The following is a 23,225-nucleotide window of genomic DNA, read 5'->3' on the forward strand; positions in this document are numbered from 1 at the left end:
CTAGACATACACTTTAAAGATGGCTACCTTACCCACAGTAGTAAGTCCACTTGCCGACTTGTACCTACATGTAATCTTATAACCATTAGCTGACCTGCCACAGTACATATACTGCGACAGGGTGGCACATGCAGGCACAATTATGTACATGTACGTCATTGTGCTTGCTTGGACTAAGGACGGCACCGGGTCCCCCACCCCCTCAACCCCACCCCCCAACGCCACTGTCTCCACAGCGGATTGCGTCTCATGGTACCAGACCACATTGAGTGGCCCAGGGTTCATGTGATCGCTATGTGTTTATATGATCATAATGAATGAATCTCATTCATAACAGCTCTGCTTCCAATATTAGTGAGCTGTGATTGGCCCACAGCTATCACACGGTACCTGGGCCAATCACAGCACCATGTACCATGTTGATTAGTTATAGCCAAACACAGATCACTATAAACCACAGCTGTCATGAATGAAACTCATTCATGATAGTTCAAAGTATTACTGGAACAATAATCTTCCATGTATCCGCAATCAAATAGTTAAAAATAATCCCTGATCAACCCCCCAGTAGTAGTACTATGGTGACACTGATGAAAATAAGTAAAAACAAAAGTATTTTTTTTTATTTTTAATTAACCACTTCCATACAGGGCACTTATACACCTTCCCGCCCAGATCAATTTTCAGCTTTCAGCGCTGTTGCACTTTGAATGACAATTGCCCGGTCATGCAACACTGTACCCAAACTAAATTTGTATCATTTTGTTCCCACAAATAGAGCTTTCTTTTGATGGTATTTGATCACCTCTGGAATTTTTATTTTCTGCAAAAAAAAAAAAACATTTTGAAAAACAAATGCTTTTTTTTTTGTTTCCGTTACAAAACTTTGTAAATAAGTACGTTTTCTCCTTCACTGATGGGGCTGCACTGACGGGCACTGATTAGGCGACACTGATGGGCACCGATAAGGTGGCACTGATGAGGTGGAATTGATGGGCACTGATGGGGCACTAATATGCAGCACTGAGGGGGCACTAATAGGCGGCACAGATGGGCACTGAGAGGTGGCAAGGATGGGCACTGATAGGCAGCAAGGATGGGCACAGATAGGCGGCAAGGATGGGCACAGATAGGCGGCACGGATGGGCACAGATAGGCGGCACGGATGGGCACAGATAGGCGGCACGGATGGGCACAGATAGGCGGCACGGATGGGCACAGATAGGCGGCATGGATGGGCACAGATAGGTGGCACAGATAGACACAGATAGGTGGCACGGATGGACACAGATAGGTGGCATGGATGGGCATGGATGGGCACTGATAGGTGGCACGGATGTACTGTATTATATTTTACATATGGATGCCAATCAGTGCCAAACAATGCCTGCCAATCAGTGATGCCCATTGTAGGCACTGATTGGCATCCATTGTGGGCACTGATTGGCATCCCTGGTGGTCTAGGGTGGCATACCTGGTGGTGGGTATCCCTGGTGGTCTGGTGGCATCCCTGGTGGTCTAGTGTGGGCATCCTCGGGGGGGCTGTGCTGATAATCGATCAGCACAAACCCCCCCCCTGTCAGAGGAGCAGCCGATCGGCTCTCCTCTACTCGCGTCTGACAGACGCGAGTGAGGAAAAGCCGATAACCGGCTCCTCTTGTTTACATCGTGATCAGCCGTGATTTGACATGGCTGATCACGTGGTAAAGAGTCTCCGCCAGAGACTCTTTACCTAGATCGGTGTTGCGGGGTGTCAGACTGACACCCTGCAACAACGAGCGCCGCAACGTCCAGTCAGGATATTGAAACCACTTTGCCGCTGTCAATTTGTAATAGGGCGGGCGGCAAGTGGTTAAATATAAAAAAAAATTATTCTCTTTTTCGTTTTTTATCTTATCGTAACTAGGGTTGTCCCGATACCACTTTTTTAGGACCGAGTACAAGTACCGATACTTTTTTTCAAGTAGTCGCCGATACCGAATACCGATACTTTTTTTTAATGTCATGTGACCGTTTTCAAACCACAATACAGACCAAAGATATTTTCTTTAGATTTATGAAGAACTGGTACATCATGGTGTGGGGCTGTTTTTTAGCATACGGTTCTGGAAAACTACATATCATTGAAGGAGTGATCACTGTCAGTGCAGCTCATCGTTGCCAGTGTCCAAAAGTGCAGCTAGCCAGTGCCACCTATCAGTGCAGATCAGTGCCCATTAGTGCATCAGTGCAGGGAGGCAGCTTATTAGTGCATCTCATCAGTGCCACCCAATCAATGCCAGTGCCACCTATCAGTGCCATCCATTTATGAGTGCCATTCAATCAATGCCAGTGCCACCTAGCAGTGCCATCCAATGGTGCCATCCAATTTGTGTTCGATGTCACAAAAAAAAAAAAAAAAGTATTCTATTTTGGTATCGGGAGTATTTGCGCGAGTACGAGTACTAGCGCAAATACTCGGTATCGGTCCCGATACCGATACTGGTATCGGTATCTGGACAACCCTAATCGTAACATACTGACACCAGTCAGTGTCCCTGATTTAATTTATTTAAATTATTTATAATTATTGGCACTTAATTAATTTTTTCTTTGTCATTTCTCACACCTTTGGAGTAGATATCACTAGCCTTTGTAGCACAAGGACTTTATTAGGTGCACTATTTTATTATATATTTTTTTTTTGGATCACTTGGAACTGCGTTTTTATCGCAGCTGCTCAACCAATTTAATTCATCTATTCTTCACTTAATCGTATTGCTATTTACACACACATTTTGGATATCACCAGCATTTTCCTTTACTTTCCATACTAGGATTTCAAAATTAGGTTTTATTAAAATGCACCAATTTACCTGTATTTGATTATATGTCACTGCGTTTTTCACTATTAAGTACAGGCGCCTGTAACACTATTTACCACATCAGCACTGCACTTTAAAAGCTAGCGCCATTCCTACTTCCATCCTCTCTCAAATCATTATCTCACCTAGGTGAAATAAATCAGGTAGGGGCAGCTGCTTAAATTAAAGCGGGGGTTCACCCTAAAACTACTTTCTAGTATTACAATGTCCCGACACATTACAATACAATTATGCCTATTTTTATTTTTTTTATGCTGTAAATACCTCGGTACAGCTAGTTCACCCGCAGTTTCCGGGATACTATAACTTTCACATGAACATATATACATATAGACATGAAGCAGAACACATTTTAGGAAGAAATTTGATTTAATTGGAAATGTTTTATAACAGAAAGTAGAAAAGTTTTTTTTTTTTTATAATTTATATTGCAAAAAATAACACAAAAACCAAGTGGTGATCAAATGCCCTCAAAAGAAAGTTTAATCTGTGTGAAAAAAAAAATGATAAAAAAAATTGTGTACAGTGTTGCATGGCCAGTTAAAGCATCACAGTGCTTAATAGCAAAAAATGCCCTGGTCATGAAGGGGGTAAAACCTTCTGAACCGCAAGTGTATAATAAAGCTTACCTGTAAGTACAAGGTCTATCTCCTAAACGTGAACCATTTAGGAGATATTCACTACATCTGCACCAAGTGATGTCACTGGCACATGCACACTGCATGCCATCCCTTCAGAGCTCTGTGCCACAGCCGTAGCTCGCGTGCACATGCACAGGAGTGACATCATCACAGCTCAGACATTCAAAACGGGCGGAGGCTGTGAACCCAGAAGGAAGACCAGGTAAATATGGAAGCCCTGTCAGCGGTGACAGCACACCACTGGAGGACTTTGTTTTAAAGTAGTTGTAAAGCCACAAGGTTTTTTACCTTCCTGCATTCAATGCAGGAAGGTAAACAAATCTTCTATGTGCAGCAGCCCCCCTAATACTTACCTGATCCCCCCCTCCTGTTCCAGCAACGTCCACGAGTGCCTTGCCTTTCCGGGGACTTACACTCCTGATTGGCTTTTGGCAGCAGCGGGAGCCATTGGCTTAATGTGAAAGCAATCCAATTGATTTAGAACTGGAAATAAATAAAGACTTTCCTTTCCGTTAGTGAAGAAACGTGAACTCAAATTCATACCTTCGATTCGCTCACACAGCTTGTGCAGAGCATGCATAGGACAGGCCTCGCATAACTTGATTTGAGTCTTGGCATTTTGGAGGGCAGCAGCAGTGCTGAAAGCTTGCTTCAATGTCAGCATGATTTCATCCACCTGATGGGCAACCAAAGACAAACAATGAATAGAATGCAAGAAAAGAAATCTATTAAAGTATGTATAGCCCAAATATTTTATAGTTTGGAAGAGAGTACAGAAGGGCTTCTGTTATTTTATGTCTGCACCACTGGGGAAATGTCCCTCCTGGAGATGCAACAGGAAATCAGAGAAAACATTTCCAATGCAAGGAGAATTTCCCTTTTGTAGGTATTGTATCTCCACAGGCAGATTTTCTCTTACCTCTTATCCAGAAGACAACTCAAACAATTAAAATTTCCATTACTTTCTTTTCTTTTTTTTTTTGGTGACAATGGTCTATCATTATGTGATCATAGCATACAAGATTAGATGGATGCAGTGTCCGAATTACCGTGGTCACAGCAGTCGCACTTGAGACTGGGCCCTGGCTGTCTGCCGCTGTGGGGGGCCCAAGACCCAGCATCCGGCTGTGAGTTTAGTATGCAGTGGGGGGAGGTGGTTGGGGGCGATCGGCAGCTCTATGGTGCCCGTGGGATCTCTCCCAGGGGCTAGTAGTTCTCTTCCCGTTTGTATACAGTAGAGAGGGGAGGGGCCTCTGACCTGGGTATGTATCAGTAAGAGTGTACAAGCAGAAAGAATCACTTGTACACTGAAGAGTGAAGCCGATACATGCTTGGGTCAGAGGCCCCTCCCCTCTACAATGTACACACTTGGAAAGAGAACTACTAGCCCCATGGAGATCCAGTGGGCACCATAGAGCTGCTGATCGCCCCCTCCCACCTCCCCCCACTGCATACTAACCTTCAACATTAGTAATCTGAGTTGCGGAGGGAGATGCTGACCACAGACTGTCATCAAAATTCAGGTGAGTGACCATAGGGTGAAAGTGGGGGAGGGGGGGTACAGAGATATGCTGGGGGTTGGAGGTGCACATTATTGGGTACAGAGCACAGATGTGTTAGACCCCTCTCACACTGGCGAACTGATCGGGTCCACCTGTCAATTTTTCAGACAGACCCGATCAGACCATCCATAGCCCTCTATGGTGCAGTGAATGTCAGTGGAAATGTGCCTGTTGCCACCCGCCACCATCCGATCCTGTCCCCAAAATAAAAAAAAGATGGGAGATCCATTCCCCATCCATCTGGCGAATCAGAGTGGATGACAGCCAGATGGAAATGGACAAGTGGTCCGTTTCCATGCAAAAGCCAAAAGAACAGCATGCTGTGTACATGTCTGTTCTGCATCAGGACATGTCTGCCTGTGGCGGCATACTGGGCGATTAAGAGGCGGTGCAGAGCTGTGTGGGGGTGCAGTGGTGTGTGGGGGGGGGGGGGTAATGGAGGATGCTGGGAGCGGCAGAAGTGTGTGTATAAGGTGCAGCAATGTGCAAAGGGGCACAGAAGTATGCTAGGGTTACAGAGGTTATTTTGAAGGTACAGAGATGTGCAAGGGCATAGATGCGAGCTGAGGGGTGTGGAGGCATTTTGGGGGGTGTAGAGATGTGCACAGGGGTATGGCATTAGATGGGTCTTGTAAAAAAATCGTCCATTTTAAATGGCCCACCCCAAATTAAGATACATTCTGCCCCTACAATGGCTGGCTGAACACATAAAAAAAAATAAAAAAAGTGTACCTGACTTTTTTTGGAAAGGTAGGCAATCATGCAGGAAGGGGTCCCGCTGCAAAAAAGTTGAAAGGGTCCTGCTGTGGGACCACAATAAAGGGCCCTGGAATGGGCCTGGATTAGTGGCAAGGGCCCTGGGTTGGGGGCCCTTCATGGTTTCTTGCACCGGGGTCCTGAATGTTCTAGTTACCCCCCTGAATTTTCTAATTCCCTGAGGCGTATAGTCCTATACTGTACTTGTGAAGTACTTTTCTGTGTATGGAGGCTTCTTACTGATGACCTATATATAGTTGGTGATGTTTGAAACTTTATGAGGTTATTATATGCGCGGATTATGTCAGATTTTCCATCATATGCAGAATGTTTGGCAAATTGTATTTTGTAAATGTGAAGTCATAATGAAGCTTATATGGAAAAGAATACATTTATATTCTGCTAAGCCTTCAATTTAGGAAAATTGTATTATTTTAATCAACAGTAGCTGAAAAAGGCATCACTCCCACATTCACTTGTACAGAAAATCATTTAATCATGGCAGCTTAGAGGTCTGAACTGAGCGACACAGATGAGCAGCATGATATATTTCTACTATGTGACATATTGTCCTTAGACACACAAGGGATTTACACAATGAAAAGCAATTTGTTTCAGAAAGAATAATTCCCACAGCAATTAATATCTTCTATAGAATCTGCAGTGCCTTGACAAAGTATTCACACCCCTTGAAATTTTTCACATTTTGTCATGTTACAACCAAAAATGTAAATGTATTTTATTGGGATTTTTTTGTGATAGACCAACACAAAGTGGCACAGAATTGTGAAGTGGAAGGAAAATTATAAATGGGTTTTAAAATGTTTTACAAATAAATATGTGAAAAGTGTGGAGTACATTTGTATTCAGCCCCCCTGAGTCAATACTTGTAGAACCACCTTTTGCTGCAATTACAGCTGCAAGTCTTTTTGGGGATGTCTCTACCGGCTTTGCACATCTAGAGAGTGATATTTTTGCCCATTCTTCCTTGCAAAATTGGATGGAACAGCAATTTTTAAGTCTTGCCACAGATGCCACAATTGGATTTAGGTCTGGACCTTGACTGGGCTATTCTAACACATGAATATGTTTTGATCTAAACCATTCCATTGTAGCTCTGGCTGTATGTTTAGGGTCGTTGTCCTGCTGGAAGGTGAATCTCCGTCCCAGTCTCAAATCTTTTGCAGACTCTGACAGGTTTTCTTCTAAGATTGCCCTGTATTTGGTTCCATCCCTCTTCCCATCAACGTTGACCAGCTTCCCTGTCCCTGCTGACGAAAAGCATCCCCACAACATGATACTGCCACCACCATGTTACACCACCCCCACCATGTTAAATGGTGGGGATGGTGTGTTCAGGGTGATGTGCAGTGTTAGTTTTCCACCACATATAGCGTTTTACTTTTAGGCCAACAAGTTAAATTTTGGTCTCATCTGACCAGAGCACCTGCTTCCACGTTTGCAGTGTTCACCTTATGGCTTTCTTTCAACAATGGCTATAAAGGCCAGATTTGTAGAGTACACAACTAATAGTTGTCATGTGGACAGATTCTCCCACCTGAGTTGTGGATCTTTGCAGTTCCTCCAGAATTACCATGGGCCTCTTGGCTGCTTCTCTGATTAATGCTCTCCTTGCCCAGCCTGTTAGTTTAGGTGGACGGCCATGTCTTGGTAGGTTTGTAGTTGTGCCATAATTTCCATTTTCAGATGATGGATTGAAAAGTGCTCCGCGAGATGTTTAAAGCTTGGGATATTTTTTTATAACCTAATCTGTACACACCATCGGTCCAAACCGATTAAAACGGACCGAAGTTCGGTTTCATCAGTCTAAACCGTCCGTGTGTACGCCCCATCGGTCTTTTGTCCATCGGACAAAAGTTAGAGAACTTGCTTTAAAATCGAACCAATGGACCGCTGACCGATAGGTCCAAACCGATGGTTAGTACACAAAAGAATCGGTTCAAAACCTGCGCATGCTCAGAATCAAGTCGACGCATGCTTGGAAGCATTGAACTTCCTTTTTTCAGCACGTCGTGTGTTTTACGTCACCGCGTTCTGACTCGATCGGTTTTTGGAACGATGGTGTGTACGTACATCAGACCATCAGTCTGCTTCAGCGGTGAACCGATGAAAACGGTCCGTCGGACCATTCTCATCGGATGGATCGACCGTGTGTACGCGGCCTAAGGTTCTCTAACAAATCTCTGAGGACTGTATTTACACTGAGATTCTATTTACTAATACTCTATTTACTAAAAACGGTGACTTCTGAAGGCAATTGGTTCCACTAGATTATAGTTAGGGTTATCAGAGTAAAGGGGGCTGAATACAAACGCACACCACACTGACAATGCTAACTAACTTTTTTTTTATTTCACACTACCCTTTTGGGCATCATGGATTTATTTCATTGGCTCCCAATAATGTGACATATAATTGAGAATAACAAGTCATAAACTGATCATAGTTGATCCAGGATTTGTTCAACAGGAGCTAACAATGATGTAGCAATATGTCATTATGGAAGATTAGGCCTGTTATCAATAGACTTATTCCATTTAAAGTGAGAAAGTACAGAAATATTTTCCCATTAAACCAGAACAGAGAAATACACTGTAAATGCAAACAGAAACCTATTGAGCCAAAAGACCAAATAGTGTTTGACTGTTGTGGCTAGGCAGTGTGGCAGAGGTGTATGGAGCAACACAATTAATCAGAATATTAGGTCAGGTAAAACACTTAAGAGTATATAAAGCAATGAATTGGACATTTAACAAACATTCACTGTAGATGAGTCTTCCTGGTGCATGTCTTTTAAATGGCAGCAATTGATTCACTACTAGTGAATACTTGGTGAAAGTCATATTTACTACTTTATAAATATGCCCCCATAATCTATCTTTAATTGTTTAGCATTCAACTAACACTTGATGTAAATTGTAGAGCTCTATCTATTCAGTGGGTAAAGGAGTTTTGCCAGATTCACTGAGCAGAGCCAGCAACTGTTTCTGCTCCTGTCACATAAGATTGGATTGTGTTCTCTTCACACATAAACACACATGATGTCTGTCAAAATGAATCATTTGCTTCATGTGTATCTGTATGGCGCAGTAGAAATACTGGGCCAAATCCACAAAAGAGATACTCCGGCGTAAGCCGTCGTATCTCTGGTTCTAACTTTGGAACTGATCCTCAGAAGCAGTTTTCCAAAGTTAGGCAGAAGATCCGACATCTGTAAGGGACTTACACTGCCGGATCTTAGGATGCAGTACCGCATCCGCCACTGGGGGCATTTCGAGTCGAAATCAAAACCGGCATGGGTTCCCCCCCAGGAGCATACCAGGCCCTTAGGTCTGTTATGGGTTGTAAGGTGACCCCCCCTCCGCCGAAAAATCGACGTAGGGGGTCCCCCTACAATCCATACCAGACCCGTATCCAAAGCACGCTACCCGGCCGGTCAGGAATGGGAGTGGGGACGAGCGAGCGCCCCCCCCCCCCTCCTGAGCCGTGCCAGGCCGCATGCCCTCAACATGGGGGGGTTGGGTGCTCTGGGGCAGGGGGGCGCACTGCGGGCCCCCCCACCCCAGAGCACCCTGTCCCCATGTTGATGAGGACAGGACCTCTTCCCGACAACCCTTGCCGTTGGTTGTCGGGGTCTGCGGGCGGGGGCTTATCGGAATCTGGGAGTCCCCTCAAATAAGGGGGCCCCCCAGATACCGGCCCCCCACCCTAAGTGAATGGATATGGGGTACATCGTACCTCTACCCATTCACCTGTAGGCAAAAAGTAAAAGTTATTAAACACACAACACAAGGGTTTTTAAAATAATTTATTATTCTGCTCTGGAGGCCCCCCCTGTCTTCTTTATTAGCTCTATTACCAGGGGGGGCTTCTTCTTCCACTCTCCGGGGGTCTTCTCTGCTCTCCGGGGGGGGTTTCTTCTTCCGCTCTCCGGGGGGGGCTTCTTCTATCTTCGCCGCTCTCCGCTGTTGACTCGGCGAACCCCGGTTCTTCTGCAGATGTCCGGTGCCTTCTTCTTCAGCGCTGGCTGCCTGCTATCTTTGTGTGTTAGCTCAATTACGAGCAGGCAGCCATCGCGGTCTTCTGTGACGTCAGGTTCTTCTCTTCTGTTCTTCTCCCCTCTTCCGATGTTGACTCGTCGCATCTTGTCACTGTAATGATGGAAGCCCGCCTTGCATCCTATTTATATAGGCATCACCGTCCCATCATGCTCCGGCAGGTACCCACGTGGTGGGTGCCTACCCACGTGCACCCACCACGTGGGTACCTACCGGAGCATGATGGGACGGTGATGCCTATATAAATGGGATGCAAGGCGCGCTTCCATCATTACAGTGACAAGATGCGACGAGTCAACATCGGAAGAGGGGAGAAGAACAGAAAAGAAGAACCTGACGTCACAGAAGACCGCGCCGGCTGCCTGTTAGAAATTGAGCTAACACACAAAGATAGCAGGCAGCCAGCGCTGAAGAAGAAGGCACCGGACATCTACAGAAGAACCGGGGTTCGCCAAGTCAACAGCGGAGAGCTGCGAAGATAGAAGAAGACCCCCGGAGAGCGGAGAAGCCCCCCCCCGGAGAGCGGAAGAAGAAACCCCCCCCCGGAGAGCGGAGAAGACCCCCGGAGAGTGGAAGAAGAAGCCCCCCCTGGTAATAGAGCTAATAAAGAAGACAGGGGGGGCCTCCGGAGCAGAATAATAAATTATTTTAAAAACCCTTGTGTTGTGTGTTTACTAACTTTTACTTTTTGCCTACAGGTGAATGGGTAGAGGTACGATGTACCCCATATCCATTCACTTAGGGTGGGGGGCCGGTATCTGGGGGCCCCCTTATTTGAGGGGACTCCCAGATTCCGATAAGCCCCCGCCCGCAGACCCCGACAACCAACGGCAAGGGTTGTCGGGAAGAGGTCCTGTCCTCATCAACATGGGGACAGGGTGCTCTGGGGTGGGGGGGGCCCGCAGTGCGCCCCCCTGCCCCAGAGCACCCAACCCCCCCATGTTGAGGGCATGCGGCCTGGCACGGCTCAGGAGGGGGGGGGGGCGCTCGCTCGTCCCCACTCCCTTCCTGACCGGCCGGGTAGCGTGCTTTGGATACGGGTCTGGTATGGATTGTAGGGGGACCCCCTACGTCGAATTCTCGGCGTGGGGGGGTCTCCTTACAACCCATACCAGACCTAAGGGCCTGGTATGCTCCTGGGGGGGGGACCCATGCCGGTTTTTTCTTTGAAAATTGGCATGGAGTTCTCCCTCTCAGGAATGCATGCTGAGCGACGCTGTAATTTTTTTTTATAATTATTTGTTTTACCGGCGCGTATATTTTTTTTCACCCGTCGCAACTTTAGTGTCCCGTCGCAATCCACAAAGCCCGGCGTCAATTACGTTCGCGCGCTATGCACGTCGGGAAAATTACGTCACACGCATGCGCAGGACGGCCGGCGCGGGAGCGCGCCTCATTTAAATTTTACACGCCCCCCAGAGAGGAGGACCGCCTTGCGACGGCGGCACTTAAGTTACACGGCCTGAAATTTCTAGGTAAGTGCTTTGTGGATCAGGCACTTAGGTAGAAACTTTAAGTCAGTGTAACTTAACTGCTGAAAGTTAAGTTACGCCGCCTGGCTGAGGATTTGGCCCACTGTGTCAATTTAAAGAGCCTAAGCCCTAAAAGCTACCAGGACCTATAATACATGTTTCAACCAGCATGGCCATTGGAATGATATATCATGATCATGCCATGACACCATTATTGACATATGTATTACATGTATGTACGTACTATGCATTGCACTTTAAAGTGGTTGTAAGCCTAGGTTACACCACTTTTACCTACATCCATTGAAGTGTTTGGGTAGCGGTAAACCTGGCAAACACCACATGTTTGGTCAATTTTGATGCATCATGACCAGGTGAACAACACTGTGCGCTGCAATGCATGCAATTTCGATGGGTATTTGTGGAGCTTCAAAAAGGCTCATGATACGACTGCTTTAGCAGCTTCTGTAAACGTAAGCTAGCCATACATGTACAGTAGGGTTGTCACAATACCACTTTTTTGAGGCCGAGTACAAGCACCGATACTTTTTTTCAAGTACTCGCCGATACCGATATTTCTTTTTTATGTCATGTGACAGTGGCACGTGTCAGTATTTTTTTTTTTTACAATTTTTTTTTTTTTTTACAGTGCTTTCTTCATTTTTTTTTTGGGGGGGTGGAGTGGATTATGTAAGTCTGTATTTTTATTTACAATTTTATTATTTTTTAAAATTATTATTTTTTATTGCAATTTCTTTTTCTTTTTTTATTAGCCCTGTTGGGGGTCTTTGGTGAGATATCAGGGGTCTTAACAGACTCCTGACATCTCCCCTTTGAGACAGAGAAAGGGACTAAGGACACAGATTCTCCAGTCCCTTTCTCTGCAGCCTCAGCTAAAATAAATGGAGAGAAGCTCCTCTCCTTTCATAAAATTAAGCATCGTAAACACAGGTTACGATGCTCAGTTATGTGAATGGACAGAGTCAGTGATCACCAACTCTGTTCACTCAGAAAAGGTAGGAGCCGGATTTAGAGGCTCCTACCTCCACTCTCCATCCTGACAGATTGAGTGGGTGGAGGAGGACATTAAGGGGGACACGGAGCGCGGAGGGGGACACGGAGCACGGAGGGGGAGAGCAGCAGGAGGGGGACACGGAGGACGGACAGCAGCACGGAGGGGGAGAGCAGCACAGAGGGGGACACACAGCAAGGAGGGGGACAAGGACCCAAAAACCCGGGAGGGGGACACATAGCACAGAGGGGGACACAGAGCACGGAAGGGGACACAGAGCACGGAGGGGGACACAAACCAGGAGGGGGAGAGCAGCACAGAAGAGGATACAGGGACAGTCAGTGGTGATCGCTGCGGCTTTGGGGGGAGTTAAAAGCACTGATCACGCTGTATAACTTTAACTAAAGCAGCTGAAAAGGGGGCAGATCAGTGCTTGCAACTCCCCCGCCGCACCGATCACCCCTGACTGCCTAGGTATCGGGTAAAGCATCGGAGCATTTCCCGCTCGGTATCAGTACCGATACTAGTATCGATATCGGGACATCCCTACATACATGGATCGAAATTCAGCCAGTTCAGCAGGAACCGTACGAATTTCAATTCATGTGTAGCCCTCTCTGTTCAACAGAAGCCAACTCCTGTCAAGACGGACCTGCTTGAAAACCAGCATTCAATGAGCACATGCAGTCAATGGACTTCAGCACTGATCAGTGTATTCTGACAGCAGAGAAGTCCCACTGGAAGATTACAAAAGACACAGATTTCCCCATTATACCTCAAATGTATGGATAGGAAAATAGGTTCAGTTTTTTATTGTTCGGCTGGCTGAATGAAAACATATAAGCCGTGTATGGCCAGCTTTGGAATTTTTATTATCTTACACATAGACAGATCCCTTCTCCCACACAGCAAGTTAATGGTACCACTCACCAATGCTTCAGTGGCACACTGGAAGACGTAACAAATATACTGGCTTATTCCCGGTTCCACACATTCACGACAGACAATACCAAAGTGATCAATATGTTGAATACCCTGTCAAACAAAAGTACACAAAAAAACTGCATTAATCAACAAATGAAACATATTTTTTAGCAGATAATACGTCAAAATGTAGAGAAACCAAAAGTAGATGCTTTCACGCAACTCTTTTTCTTTACACAGCTATAATATAAAAGCTTGTCCATGCATTACATGTGTAGAGTATTTAGGCCTGGTTCACACCTATGCAGGTTGCAGTTTGAATATTCCAGGTGCATTTGGCATTTTTCAATACACGCTTTTGATCCATTGAAGTCTATGGAACCAAAAACCAGGGAAAAAGTCCCTGGCCCTTTCCATAAAATGCATAGGATGTGAATGTGACCCATATAAAACCATGTTAAATGGACTGTAGTGTGTCTCTGCAAAACTGAAAACACGCAAAAAAAATGCATAGGTGTGAACCAGGCCTTATGGAGAAGGGTCATTTTAGTCCTCCTATGCAAGCCATTGGGATATGTAAGCAGATTTGATTTTAGCATTGATAACCTGCAACACACTGAAAAATAGGTACTAAAACATTCATTCAGGGTATTAAAGCGGAGGTTCACCCTAACAAAATTATATACCATCCCATCCAGCATACTTGCGTCAGCTACAGTATGCTTCTTTTTTTTTGCTGTACTTACCGTTTAATCGTTCATTTTCTTTTCTTCTTCCCGTGGGGAATAGGCGTTCCTATGAAGGGGCGTAGATGATTGACGTGCGGCTAAGGAGCGTCACGCTTTCCAAAAATAGCCGACCTAGGACTCGGCTATATACGGCGCCTGCGCAGTCAGCTCCTAGTCTGTGCGCAGGCGCCGTATAGCGCCGTGAAGAGCCGAGTCCTAGTCCGGCTATTTTCGGAAAGCGTGACACGCTTTAGCCGCACATCAATCATCTACGCCCCTTCATAGGAATGCCTATTCCCCGCGGGAAGAAGAAAAGAAAATCAACGATTAAACGGTAAGTACAGCGAGAAAAAAAAAAGCATACTGTAGCTGACGCAAGTATGCTGGATGGGATGGTAGATCATTTTTTTAGGGTGAACCTTCGCTCTTCATTATCCTGGTACTGTCACTGCCAATATCATTGTGATAGTTGTATTTATCAACACGACAGGATTACCTTTTATTTGTGGCTTAGGGTCAGTGTTGGGGGTACATTTCTCTTTGCGGGTTATCTCACTAGGTTCAAGTGAATGGCAATGTTCATATAACAGACTGAGTCACAAAGCACGTTGATGTATGTTTTTAACACAAACTGCACTGTACTGTTTAAGGATTAATTTAAATAGTCTACAAGGCAATGCAACAAGTAACATGGACGGTAGTTAGTACAAGTCCTGTGGGACTAGTGAATTTTTGCTTGTTTGTGCATTTGGTCTGCACTACAAACTGAATGAGAACATGGATGATGTGAGTGAATCCGGAGGCTTTGGTTTATGGCCTGTTTCACATGAGCTTCAGCACGTATAAGAGAAGGGTGAATAGCAAGCATTGACAGAGCATTCGCAGAGCTTTCAGCAAGCTTTGTTGAAGCTTTGAAAGTACCACTTAACTCCAGTTTGTAAATGTTAAATGTTAATTTACATTTTAAACAAGCTTTAAACAGTTCTAAAGCCTGCAAGCAGCTTGTTTAGAGGCAATCAGCACTGAATCGAGTTGAATGGCACTTTAAAAAGCTTCAACAAAGCTTGCTGAAAGCTCTCTAAATGCTTTTCCAAAGCTTGTTGTTCACAGCCCATGTGAAACCTATGGGTTAAATCAAGGGTGGGTAACTTACACCTCTCAAAATCAACTAGATAATCAGAAGCGAAAATCTACTTGTATGTAGTCAACCCTTACTGTCCTGCCTGATAACTGTCCACTTGAAGACTATACAGGGCTAATGGAAGATGCAATAGTTTAAGAGTGACACTGGCACATGTGCAACTGCTAAAAAGTCTGTGTGATGATCCCTCCAAATCATTATAGCACTATCCAGGCCTGCCTACAAACGGTGTGGGTACCCTCACCTAGGGGCAAATCTGTTCAGATGCCTGCAGGCAAAAGGAGAAATCCCAGGCTAAACAACCAGTGTACAGCACAAAAAAAGGATTATAATCAGTTTAAATGGAGCGTGTCACAATGAATGTACAAACAGAAGCTAACTTCAGTGAATCTCATCCCAGAACTGAGCACTAGGACCAGACCTATTAGGGCATCTCTCTCCACTAAGGAGATAACAGCAATAATAAAAAATAAAAAATGTGAAGCCTTTGTCAGCTTTTTATTGTCTGTGTGCCCATCAGAGATTCAACTCCAATGTTGTTACGAGGAACAGAAAGCGTCAGGAAATAATCAAAATAGGACCACAAAAATAAAAACCCAGCAGAGGTTCCAAACTTTCAGCATTCTGCCCCAAACAAAAAACATTGATTATTTACTGGTCTTCTAAAAGTAAATATCTGCCTACTCTGATTATTTAATATTCAGTCCTGTTATTTATGCATGTAAATGACTTCACATGTGTTCTAGCAATTTGCCCATTTTGTGCCATGATGTTTTTCATTTAGATTTTGATTTAACTAGAGATTCAAAAGCTTCTTACAATAATCTATTAATTCAACAGAAGAGGCTAAATACTTAATCCAGTCACCTTCACCATAGTGAACAAAGGGGTTTAGCTTGACACTATATGTGGACAAATATTCACACTTTCCTGTCCATTCTGACACCACATTCATCATTCATTGAAAAGAGTTAGGCCTCGTACACACGGCCGACGAACTCGACGTGCCAAACACATCGAGTTCCTCGGCCAGTTCAGCCCTGAAGCCGCCGAGGAGCTCGGCGGGCCGAGAGCTCCCATAGAACAACGAGGAAATAGAGAACATGTTCTCTATTTCCTCGCCGAGCTCCTCGTCGGCTTCCTCGGCCGAAAGTGTACACACGGCCGGGTTTCTCGGCAGAATTCAGCCAGAAACTCGGTCGGAAGCTGAATTCTGCCGAGGAAACTGGTCGTGTGTACGGGGCCTTAGACATTTACCCATAGGATTTATCTGTGACAGGAACATATATTATAGGTAAGAGTTCAGAACATTGCAACTGCACTGTGTAACACAAACAATGAAATCCATGAACTTTACACAATACATAGAACCAGCCACACCAGTCCCTGTTCATTAAAGCCGTATTAAACCTAAAAACTAAATAATGATATCCTGCAGCTTACAAATTCTTAGATTTTTTATTTTTTTGTAGACTTAAAAGTGGAACAAAGCCTTTACTAAATAAAACTATGGCAAAAGAGGCATACTATGACATCCCAATTAAACCGCAAAATGCAGTTTTAAAATTATGATTTTATTTATTAAGGGAAAAAGCTGCCCAAACCTGCCTGGCTCTATGTGGAGAAGTAATTTTTTTACTTGGTTTAGCCCGCTGTCGGCTGAAAACGGGTCACAGGAGAGCAGAATGAACTGCACTACTATGATCCACAGGAGAAGTACAGCCAAATTAGCTTTTTTGCCTTACATCACTTTACATCTGAAAGGAAAGGGACATGCTTGCGTTCGCTCGCATTTATGTAACAAATTTGTCACCACTATAAAGCATTCTGTTTGTAGAAAAAAACAAATTCAGCCACTAAATAAACAAATGCTAAAAAAAACACACATATACCTGAGAACACGACGAGATATCTTTGAAGTTCTTTTCCAGCACCGCCGTTTTGGAATCAGGACTTATAAGATTGATTTCAAACCTTCCAACCTTAAAAATAAAAAGGATTATATCAAGGAAACTATAACAGCAGCAAATCATTTAAAAGGATCTTTTATTGCAAATATTAAGTCCATGATTATCTGTCTTTCCAAATACGCTGGTAAATATGCAGATTTAAGCATTAAAAAAAAAAAATATTTGGGTGATTTTTTAAATATGGTTAACCAAGCACGTCGATAAATTAGGAGCCTGTTCACAAAAGAACACTGGTTTCCCCCAAAGCCCTTGACATCTGCAGCAGATGTCAGTGCAAAGTTAAATGACACCCCAAACACAGCTTGCCAACTGCAGGACGTTTGCCCACACCGGATCACATGGTACTTTTGCAGTGTTTCCAAGAGTAGTGCATTACTTTTGATGCATTGTGGTGCAAATTTCAGTCCATTCAAAATGAATGAGCTCAAATTGCACTGCAGAGAACATGGGCTTTAGCTTGTATAAGAGCAGTGTGAACAGCAGGCTTTTACTAAGCATTTGCAGAGCTTCCAGCAAGCTTTTTTTGAAGTCTTTAAAGTAGAATTCAGCTCCAGTTTATTACTGTTGCACACCAGTGGCGGTCCATCCATAAGGGCGCATGGGCACCGCCCCCTCTCTCCAGCCACCCCCTCTATAACCAATGGATAGATTCATGCATAGAGGACACCACTCGCCGTCACCTGCTGCCCCACTGAGACAGGGTAAGTGCCGGGCAGACAGAAAGCGCGAGGGGGTGTCACAGATGTGGCGTTTGATGGGCACCGTGGCTGTGTTTGATGGGCACAGTGGCTGTGTTTGATGGGCACAGTGGCTGCAGCAGTTGTTATTTTTCTGTATTTTTCAGTTTGTTTGTGCCCCCCCAAAAAATGTTGAGCACCAGCCACCACTGTGGAGCACAGATCCTATGGGAGCGCTGATTGTCATTTAAAATAAGCTGCTAGCAGGCTTAAAGCGGTTGTAAACCGCATAAACAATTTTTTTTTTTTTTTTCAAACCTGCAAGGCAAAAGGCATAATCAGCTAGTATGCACCGGATACTAGCTGATTATGAAATACTTACCTCGGAACAAGGTGAAGAACACTTACCTGGTCCACGCCGAGCGAGATGTCACCTTGCTCTGGCGTGTCTTCCGGGTATCGCCGCTCCAGCGCTGTGATTGGCTGGAGCGGCGATGACGTCACTCCCGCCCGTGCACGCGGGAGATTTAAAATCGGCAAGGGTCGGCGGCTGCTGGTCCTTTCGCCGTGGATTCCCTCCTGCGCATGCGCCGCTGCAATCAGCGGCGCATTGCGAGATGAATATCTCCTAAACCGTACAGGTTTAGGAGATATTCTTTATACCTACAGGTAAGCCTTATTATAGGCTTACCTGTAGGTAAAAGTCAAAAAGTGGGTTTACAACCACTTTGTACTTGAAGCTTATTGAAAGCCTGCTGAAGCCTGCTAGCAGCTTATTTAAAGTCACTATCAGCACTCCTATTAGGATCTGGATGTTTCCAGAGGAGCTGAAAAGCACTTTATCGACTTGGAGAAAGCTACTGGTAGCTCTCCAAAAGCTTAATGTTGATACTGCTCTTATACAAAACTAAAGCCCATGTGAACCATGCCTGTGATGCCCAATGTGTTTGGGTATAAATAAGGCTACTCACAGAGGGAGATTTGCAGCTTCCCAAGAAAAAAGCAAGATATATCTGGCTGTCCTACAGCAAGTTGGTGGAACACTTGATTTCTCCTTCTAACTAATTGGCTGCTTATGCTACTTCTTTATCTCTCAAACCAGCCCTGCTATACATAGACTGCAAGAGACTGATACCAGATCAAATGTATGAATGCTGTATTAATGTTTACAAAGCTGCATTAATATTTGTGTGTAATGTAGCGCCCCCTTACTCTCAGTATGGGCACTACGCTAAAGTTAGTGGGGAATGGGAGAGTTATTTTGCTCCCATTCACAATTCTGGCAGAGCCACTTTTCCCCAGCAGCCAATTAGAGGAGTTTCCCTCGCGGGGCATGCTGGGGGAGGGTATATCTGTGGAAGACGTCATTTTGTGTGGTTCTGCGCGGGTTCCAGGTGCAGCACCCACCTTCAGGGTGTGCGCATCCAATGGACCCCGGCGATGGCCTACCAGGCCGTGGTCGCACGCTACGCGGAGTTCCATGTTGCTGAAAGGGGCCCCAGAGACTTGCTGGGTCCCCAGCTCCATTGAGGAGATCCCAGGCTGGATGCCGTTCGATGGGGGGTTGGCTTGAGGAGAACCCGGAGGCAGGTTGTCCAACAGGGCTTGAACGAACCATCGGGGATATGGTGACCGGGACATTGACAGGTACACTTCAACTGTCACCCGGTGACCCTTCCTTAATCTACTGGGAGGATTCGTTCAAATTGTTCAGCTCATTTAAGTACTAGGCCTGTGGCAAAGGGCCCTAGAGAGGCTCATGGCAGGAGTCTGTCCGGGGGCTGCTTCACCCACTCTGGCTGGAGTGGCGACGAACTGTAACTACTACTACTGTGCTGTTGAGAGCAGGATTGCTCCTTTCATATCCAGGCCTGATACTGCAAAGTTCTCTACCGCTTCATCAACCTTTTCTCCCTACCTCATGTTGATGTTGGCTATGTTGGGCTGAAAATAAAGCATTTGAAAACCTTCTCTGATTGACTGGACATTCGCTCACTGCTCTACTCATCAACTACACCCCTAGACAACACTGAGCGGTAACTTAATAGGCCGATCCCAACAACAACAACCAGCGGCTCCTGAGGGGGTAGCGCTACAGTAATTGTATATATATACTTCAGGTTTAAAGGGATAAAACACAGGGGAATGTGCATGTATTGAAGAATTAAAAATATGCAGTGTTGTACAGTGTTGTATTATGAGAATTCTCTAATACCTCTATGGTATATCAGTTTTTCTTCCAAGTAATTTTTCTTCACTGATGTGCGCTGATAAGGCTGCACTGAAGGGCGCTGATGAGGCTGCACTGAAGGGCGCTGATGAGGCTGCACTGAAGGGCGCTGATGAGGCGGCACTGAGGGGCACTGATGAGGCTGCACTGAAGGGCGCTAATGGGGCTACACTGATGGATGCGCTAATGAGGCTGCACTGAAACAGAACACTGATAATCAGTGCCCTGATCATCAGTGTAAACGATGCACTGTCAGCCTTGCCAGTTATCGGCTCTACTTTCCTCATACAGAGACAGTGTGTGAGGAAAGAACTGCCGATAACCAGCAAGTCTGTTAATATGTTACCAGCTGCGATTGGCCCTTTACCGTAATCTGTGATCACCAAAAAACTAAGTGGCCACAGAGCATATATGTAACATACAGTGCATTAATAAAGTATTCAGACCCCCTTCACTTTTTTCAATTTTGTTACTGTATGTCACAGTTGAACTGCTTCCCTATTGCACTATGGATGACCTCCCAGAACTGTGCCCCCTGCACCCCCCGGGGAGCGCATCAGGCACAGTTCTGGGAGGTCATCCATAGTGCAATAGGGAAGCAGTTCAACAACTGTGACATACAGTAACAAAATTGAAAAAAGTGAAGGGGGTCTGAATACTTTATGAATTCACTGTATGTTACATATATGCTCAGTTTTACAGTAAATATATATTTTTAGTAAAAATTCTACTATGGGCAATTCAGATTACTGGAGCATGAGCTTTGTAAAAATACTGAAGTGCATAAGTGCAAAAAATAATACATTTTTTTATCGAATTCGTTTTTTGATGTTGGGTGTTCATGAAAAATAAACACAAATCAATATAAAAACATTTCCTATATTTTCATACAAGGAAATTTGAAATATTAGACATAATTACTCCATAATTGCCCTTTTCCTGATCAAGCAATGTATCAAGGTTACCAATTGCTGGTTTACAAGTGTGTTATTAATACACAGTATAACAGAACAGCAGGATCTCAGGCTATACATACACATAGATGAATGACTGAAGAAAGGAACTCGCCTCCAGTTCTACTTCAGAAAGGGACCCACTTAATATTTTACAATATTTGGTAAACCTTCTGGGTTGCCAGGGGCAACAGCTGACTCAGAGCAACATATCAAATGCTAGAGCAGTGCAAGACAGCCGGAGAAAAACAAACAGACAGTAGCGGAGTGAGCAGGTTACTGGCCAGGCCAGGTACAGGTTCAAGTTAGGTAAAACAATAGGTATTAGGTAATAGGTGAATGATCAGCGCAGACAAGCTGGGTACAAATGCAGTTCAAATAGTTCACAGGAAATACAAGGCATGTACAGACAGAAGTCCTCTATTCTAGAGCATGAGCAAACAGGCAAACCTATTGATTGGGCAAAGGCTGAATTCCCAGCATTTTCAATGTGAGTACTGGGTGTGCACAGCAGAGGCTTTTAGCTGCAGTGCTGAAAAACAACCAGCAGATGGCAAAGACTGATGCCTGAACATGGCATCTTTAGTCGAGCTAGTGCCAGGCTTTTTATATAGACAGCCAAGCAATCACTGCACACACCGAGGCGTAGAGGCATGATTACTCTAAATGGCTGCTAACCTCGGACATGAAATATGAACAAAGCATATTCCTCTACAGTGTGCATTTGTCTCAATCCAGAGCACTAAGTGTCATTTCTGTCTGTTGCCTCCTTCCTCTGCAATCAGCATGAGTCCCTTCTGATAAGTTTACCAGACACTAATAGAAAAAAAAAAGTGACAGGGGAGGGATCTCCAGCTGATTCACAGCCTTAGCTCTGTTCCTGTGTGCTGTGTAAAGGGCGATGTGTCACTTCCCTTCAATTACCTCCCAGAGCTCTCCTCACTGAGCTCCGCAGTATGTCATTTCAGCTCTCTGCTCCCTTTTTTTCTGACAATCCAAACAAGCTTTATAAATACTGGACTTTGAAAGGATGTAGAGAAGAGAAGACTGCAGCAAAACATGTACAACTTATGTAGCAGGATTTGTTTTATCTCTGTATATCACCTGAGGCCATTCACTTCACTAAGTACATGCATCCAGTGAAGTAATTAAAGCTGAATTCTAGGTATGATCTTATGCATAGTTACATTGATCCAGTGTGGAGTATTCATATCTCATACCTAAGGGTCCGTTGTGGAATCGGACAATCACTGTGGTAGTGTATACTACAGCAATCATCATGATCTTCCAGGCCCAAGCAGCTACCCCACTGCACACTGACCACAGTCCAGCTGGACCATCATAACTATGTAATTTGGATCATACGTGCAATTCAGCTTCAAGATTTATCAAAGAAGATGAATTACCATTAATAGCAGCGTTTGTTACCCAAACATTTATATTCCTGATATGTGCCTGCTGTACTTGTATGCAAAAAGTATCCTGTTCTCTTTGTATTGCTTCCTCTGTGTGAAAAACCTGTCATTCCTGCCGTTCCTGATTTCCTATTAAAAACTGACCACAATAAACAGGGAAACACACCGTGGTCAGTTCTCTAGCTATGCTGGGAATTCAGCTTCCACTCCTCCAATGATCAGACTCGTCCTGACACACCCCTCCTGCACAGCCTATCACTGGGAAGCTCAGTGTACTGCTGCTTCTCCTTCCCCAGCTGAGGGAATGTGATCACTTATAAAAAAGGGGAAAATATATATATATATATATATATATATATATATATATATATATATATATATATACACATATATATACACATATATACACATATATATACAAAAATGTTTTCCATTTTAAACTGAATAGGCTGCTTTACAAGGTGATCATTTATAATCACTTTAAACTTGTATTGAATCCCAAAGCGTGTGTGTCAATATATTATACTTGTCAAATTCTGTACTCTATAGCCCATCACGGTCTTTGCTTATGTTCAGGGATGGACTGGCCATTGGGACTACAGGGAGTTTCCCAGTGGGCCAATGGCTTAGTGGGCCGGCTTCAGTGACAGCGGACCATTGCACTCCTCTGTCTCTCCCTCCTCGCAGTGATCACCTGGGGGGGGGGGGACAGAGAAGCAGGGGAGAACCAGAAGGAGCAGGGGGAGGGGACAAACAGCTGACTCAACAGCTATGGCCTGGGAGTTTCTCACTTCTGCCTAA

At 44.7% G+C, this 23,225-nt stretch overlaps 1 protein-coding gene across 4 annotated transcripts in view; it reads right to left on the reverse strand.

The window, feature by feature from the left end:
• Positions 1–23,225, reverse strand: part of TBC1D4 (TBC1 domain family member 4) — a 198,951-nt gene that overhangs the window by 72,415 nt on the left and 103,311 nt on the right. For all 4 annotated transcript variants that reach the window (XM_040341378.1, XM_040341377.1, XM_040341376.1 and 1 more), the window contains exons 3-5: positions 17,072–17,161; positions 13,317–13,421; positions 4,049–4,181 (exon numbers count right to left, since the gene is read on the reverse strand). In XM_040341378.1, the coding sequence (XP_040197312.1) occupies positions 4,049–4,181; positions 13,317–13,421; positions 17,072–17,161 (328 nt within the window). The remainder of the gene's footprint in view (positions 1–4,048; positions 4,182–13,316; positions 13,422–17,071; positions 17,162–23,225) is intronic.

Source organism: Rana temporaria, chromosome 2 (genome assembly GCF_905171775.1).
Source record: "Rana temporaria chromosome 2, aRanTem1.1, whole genome shotgun sequence".
In the NCBI taxonomy this organism is placed as follows: Eukaryota; Metazoa; Chordata; class Amphibia; order Anura; family Ranidae; genus Rana; species Rana temporaria.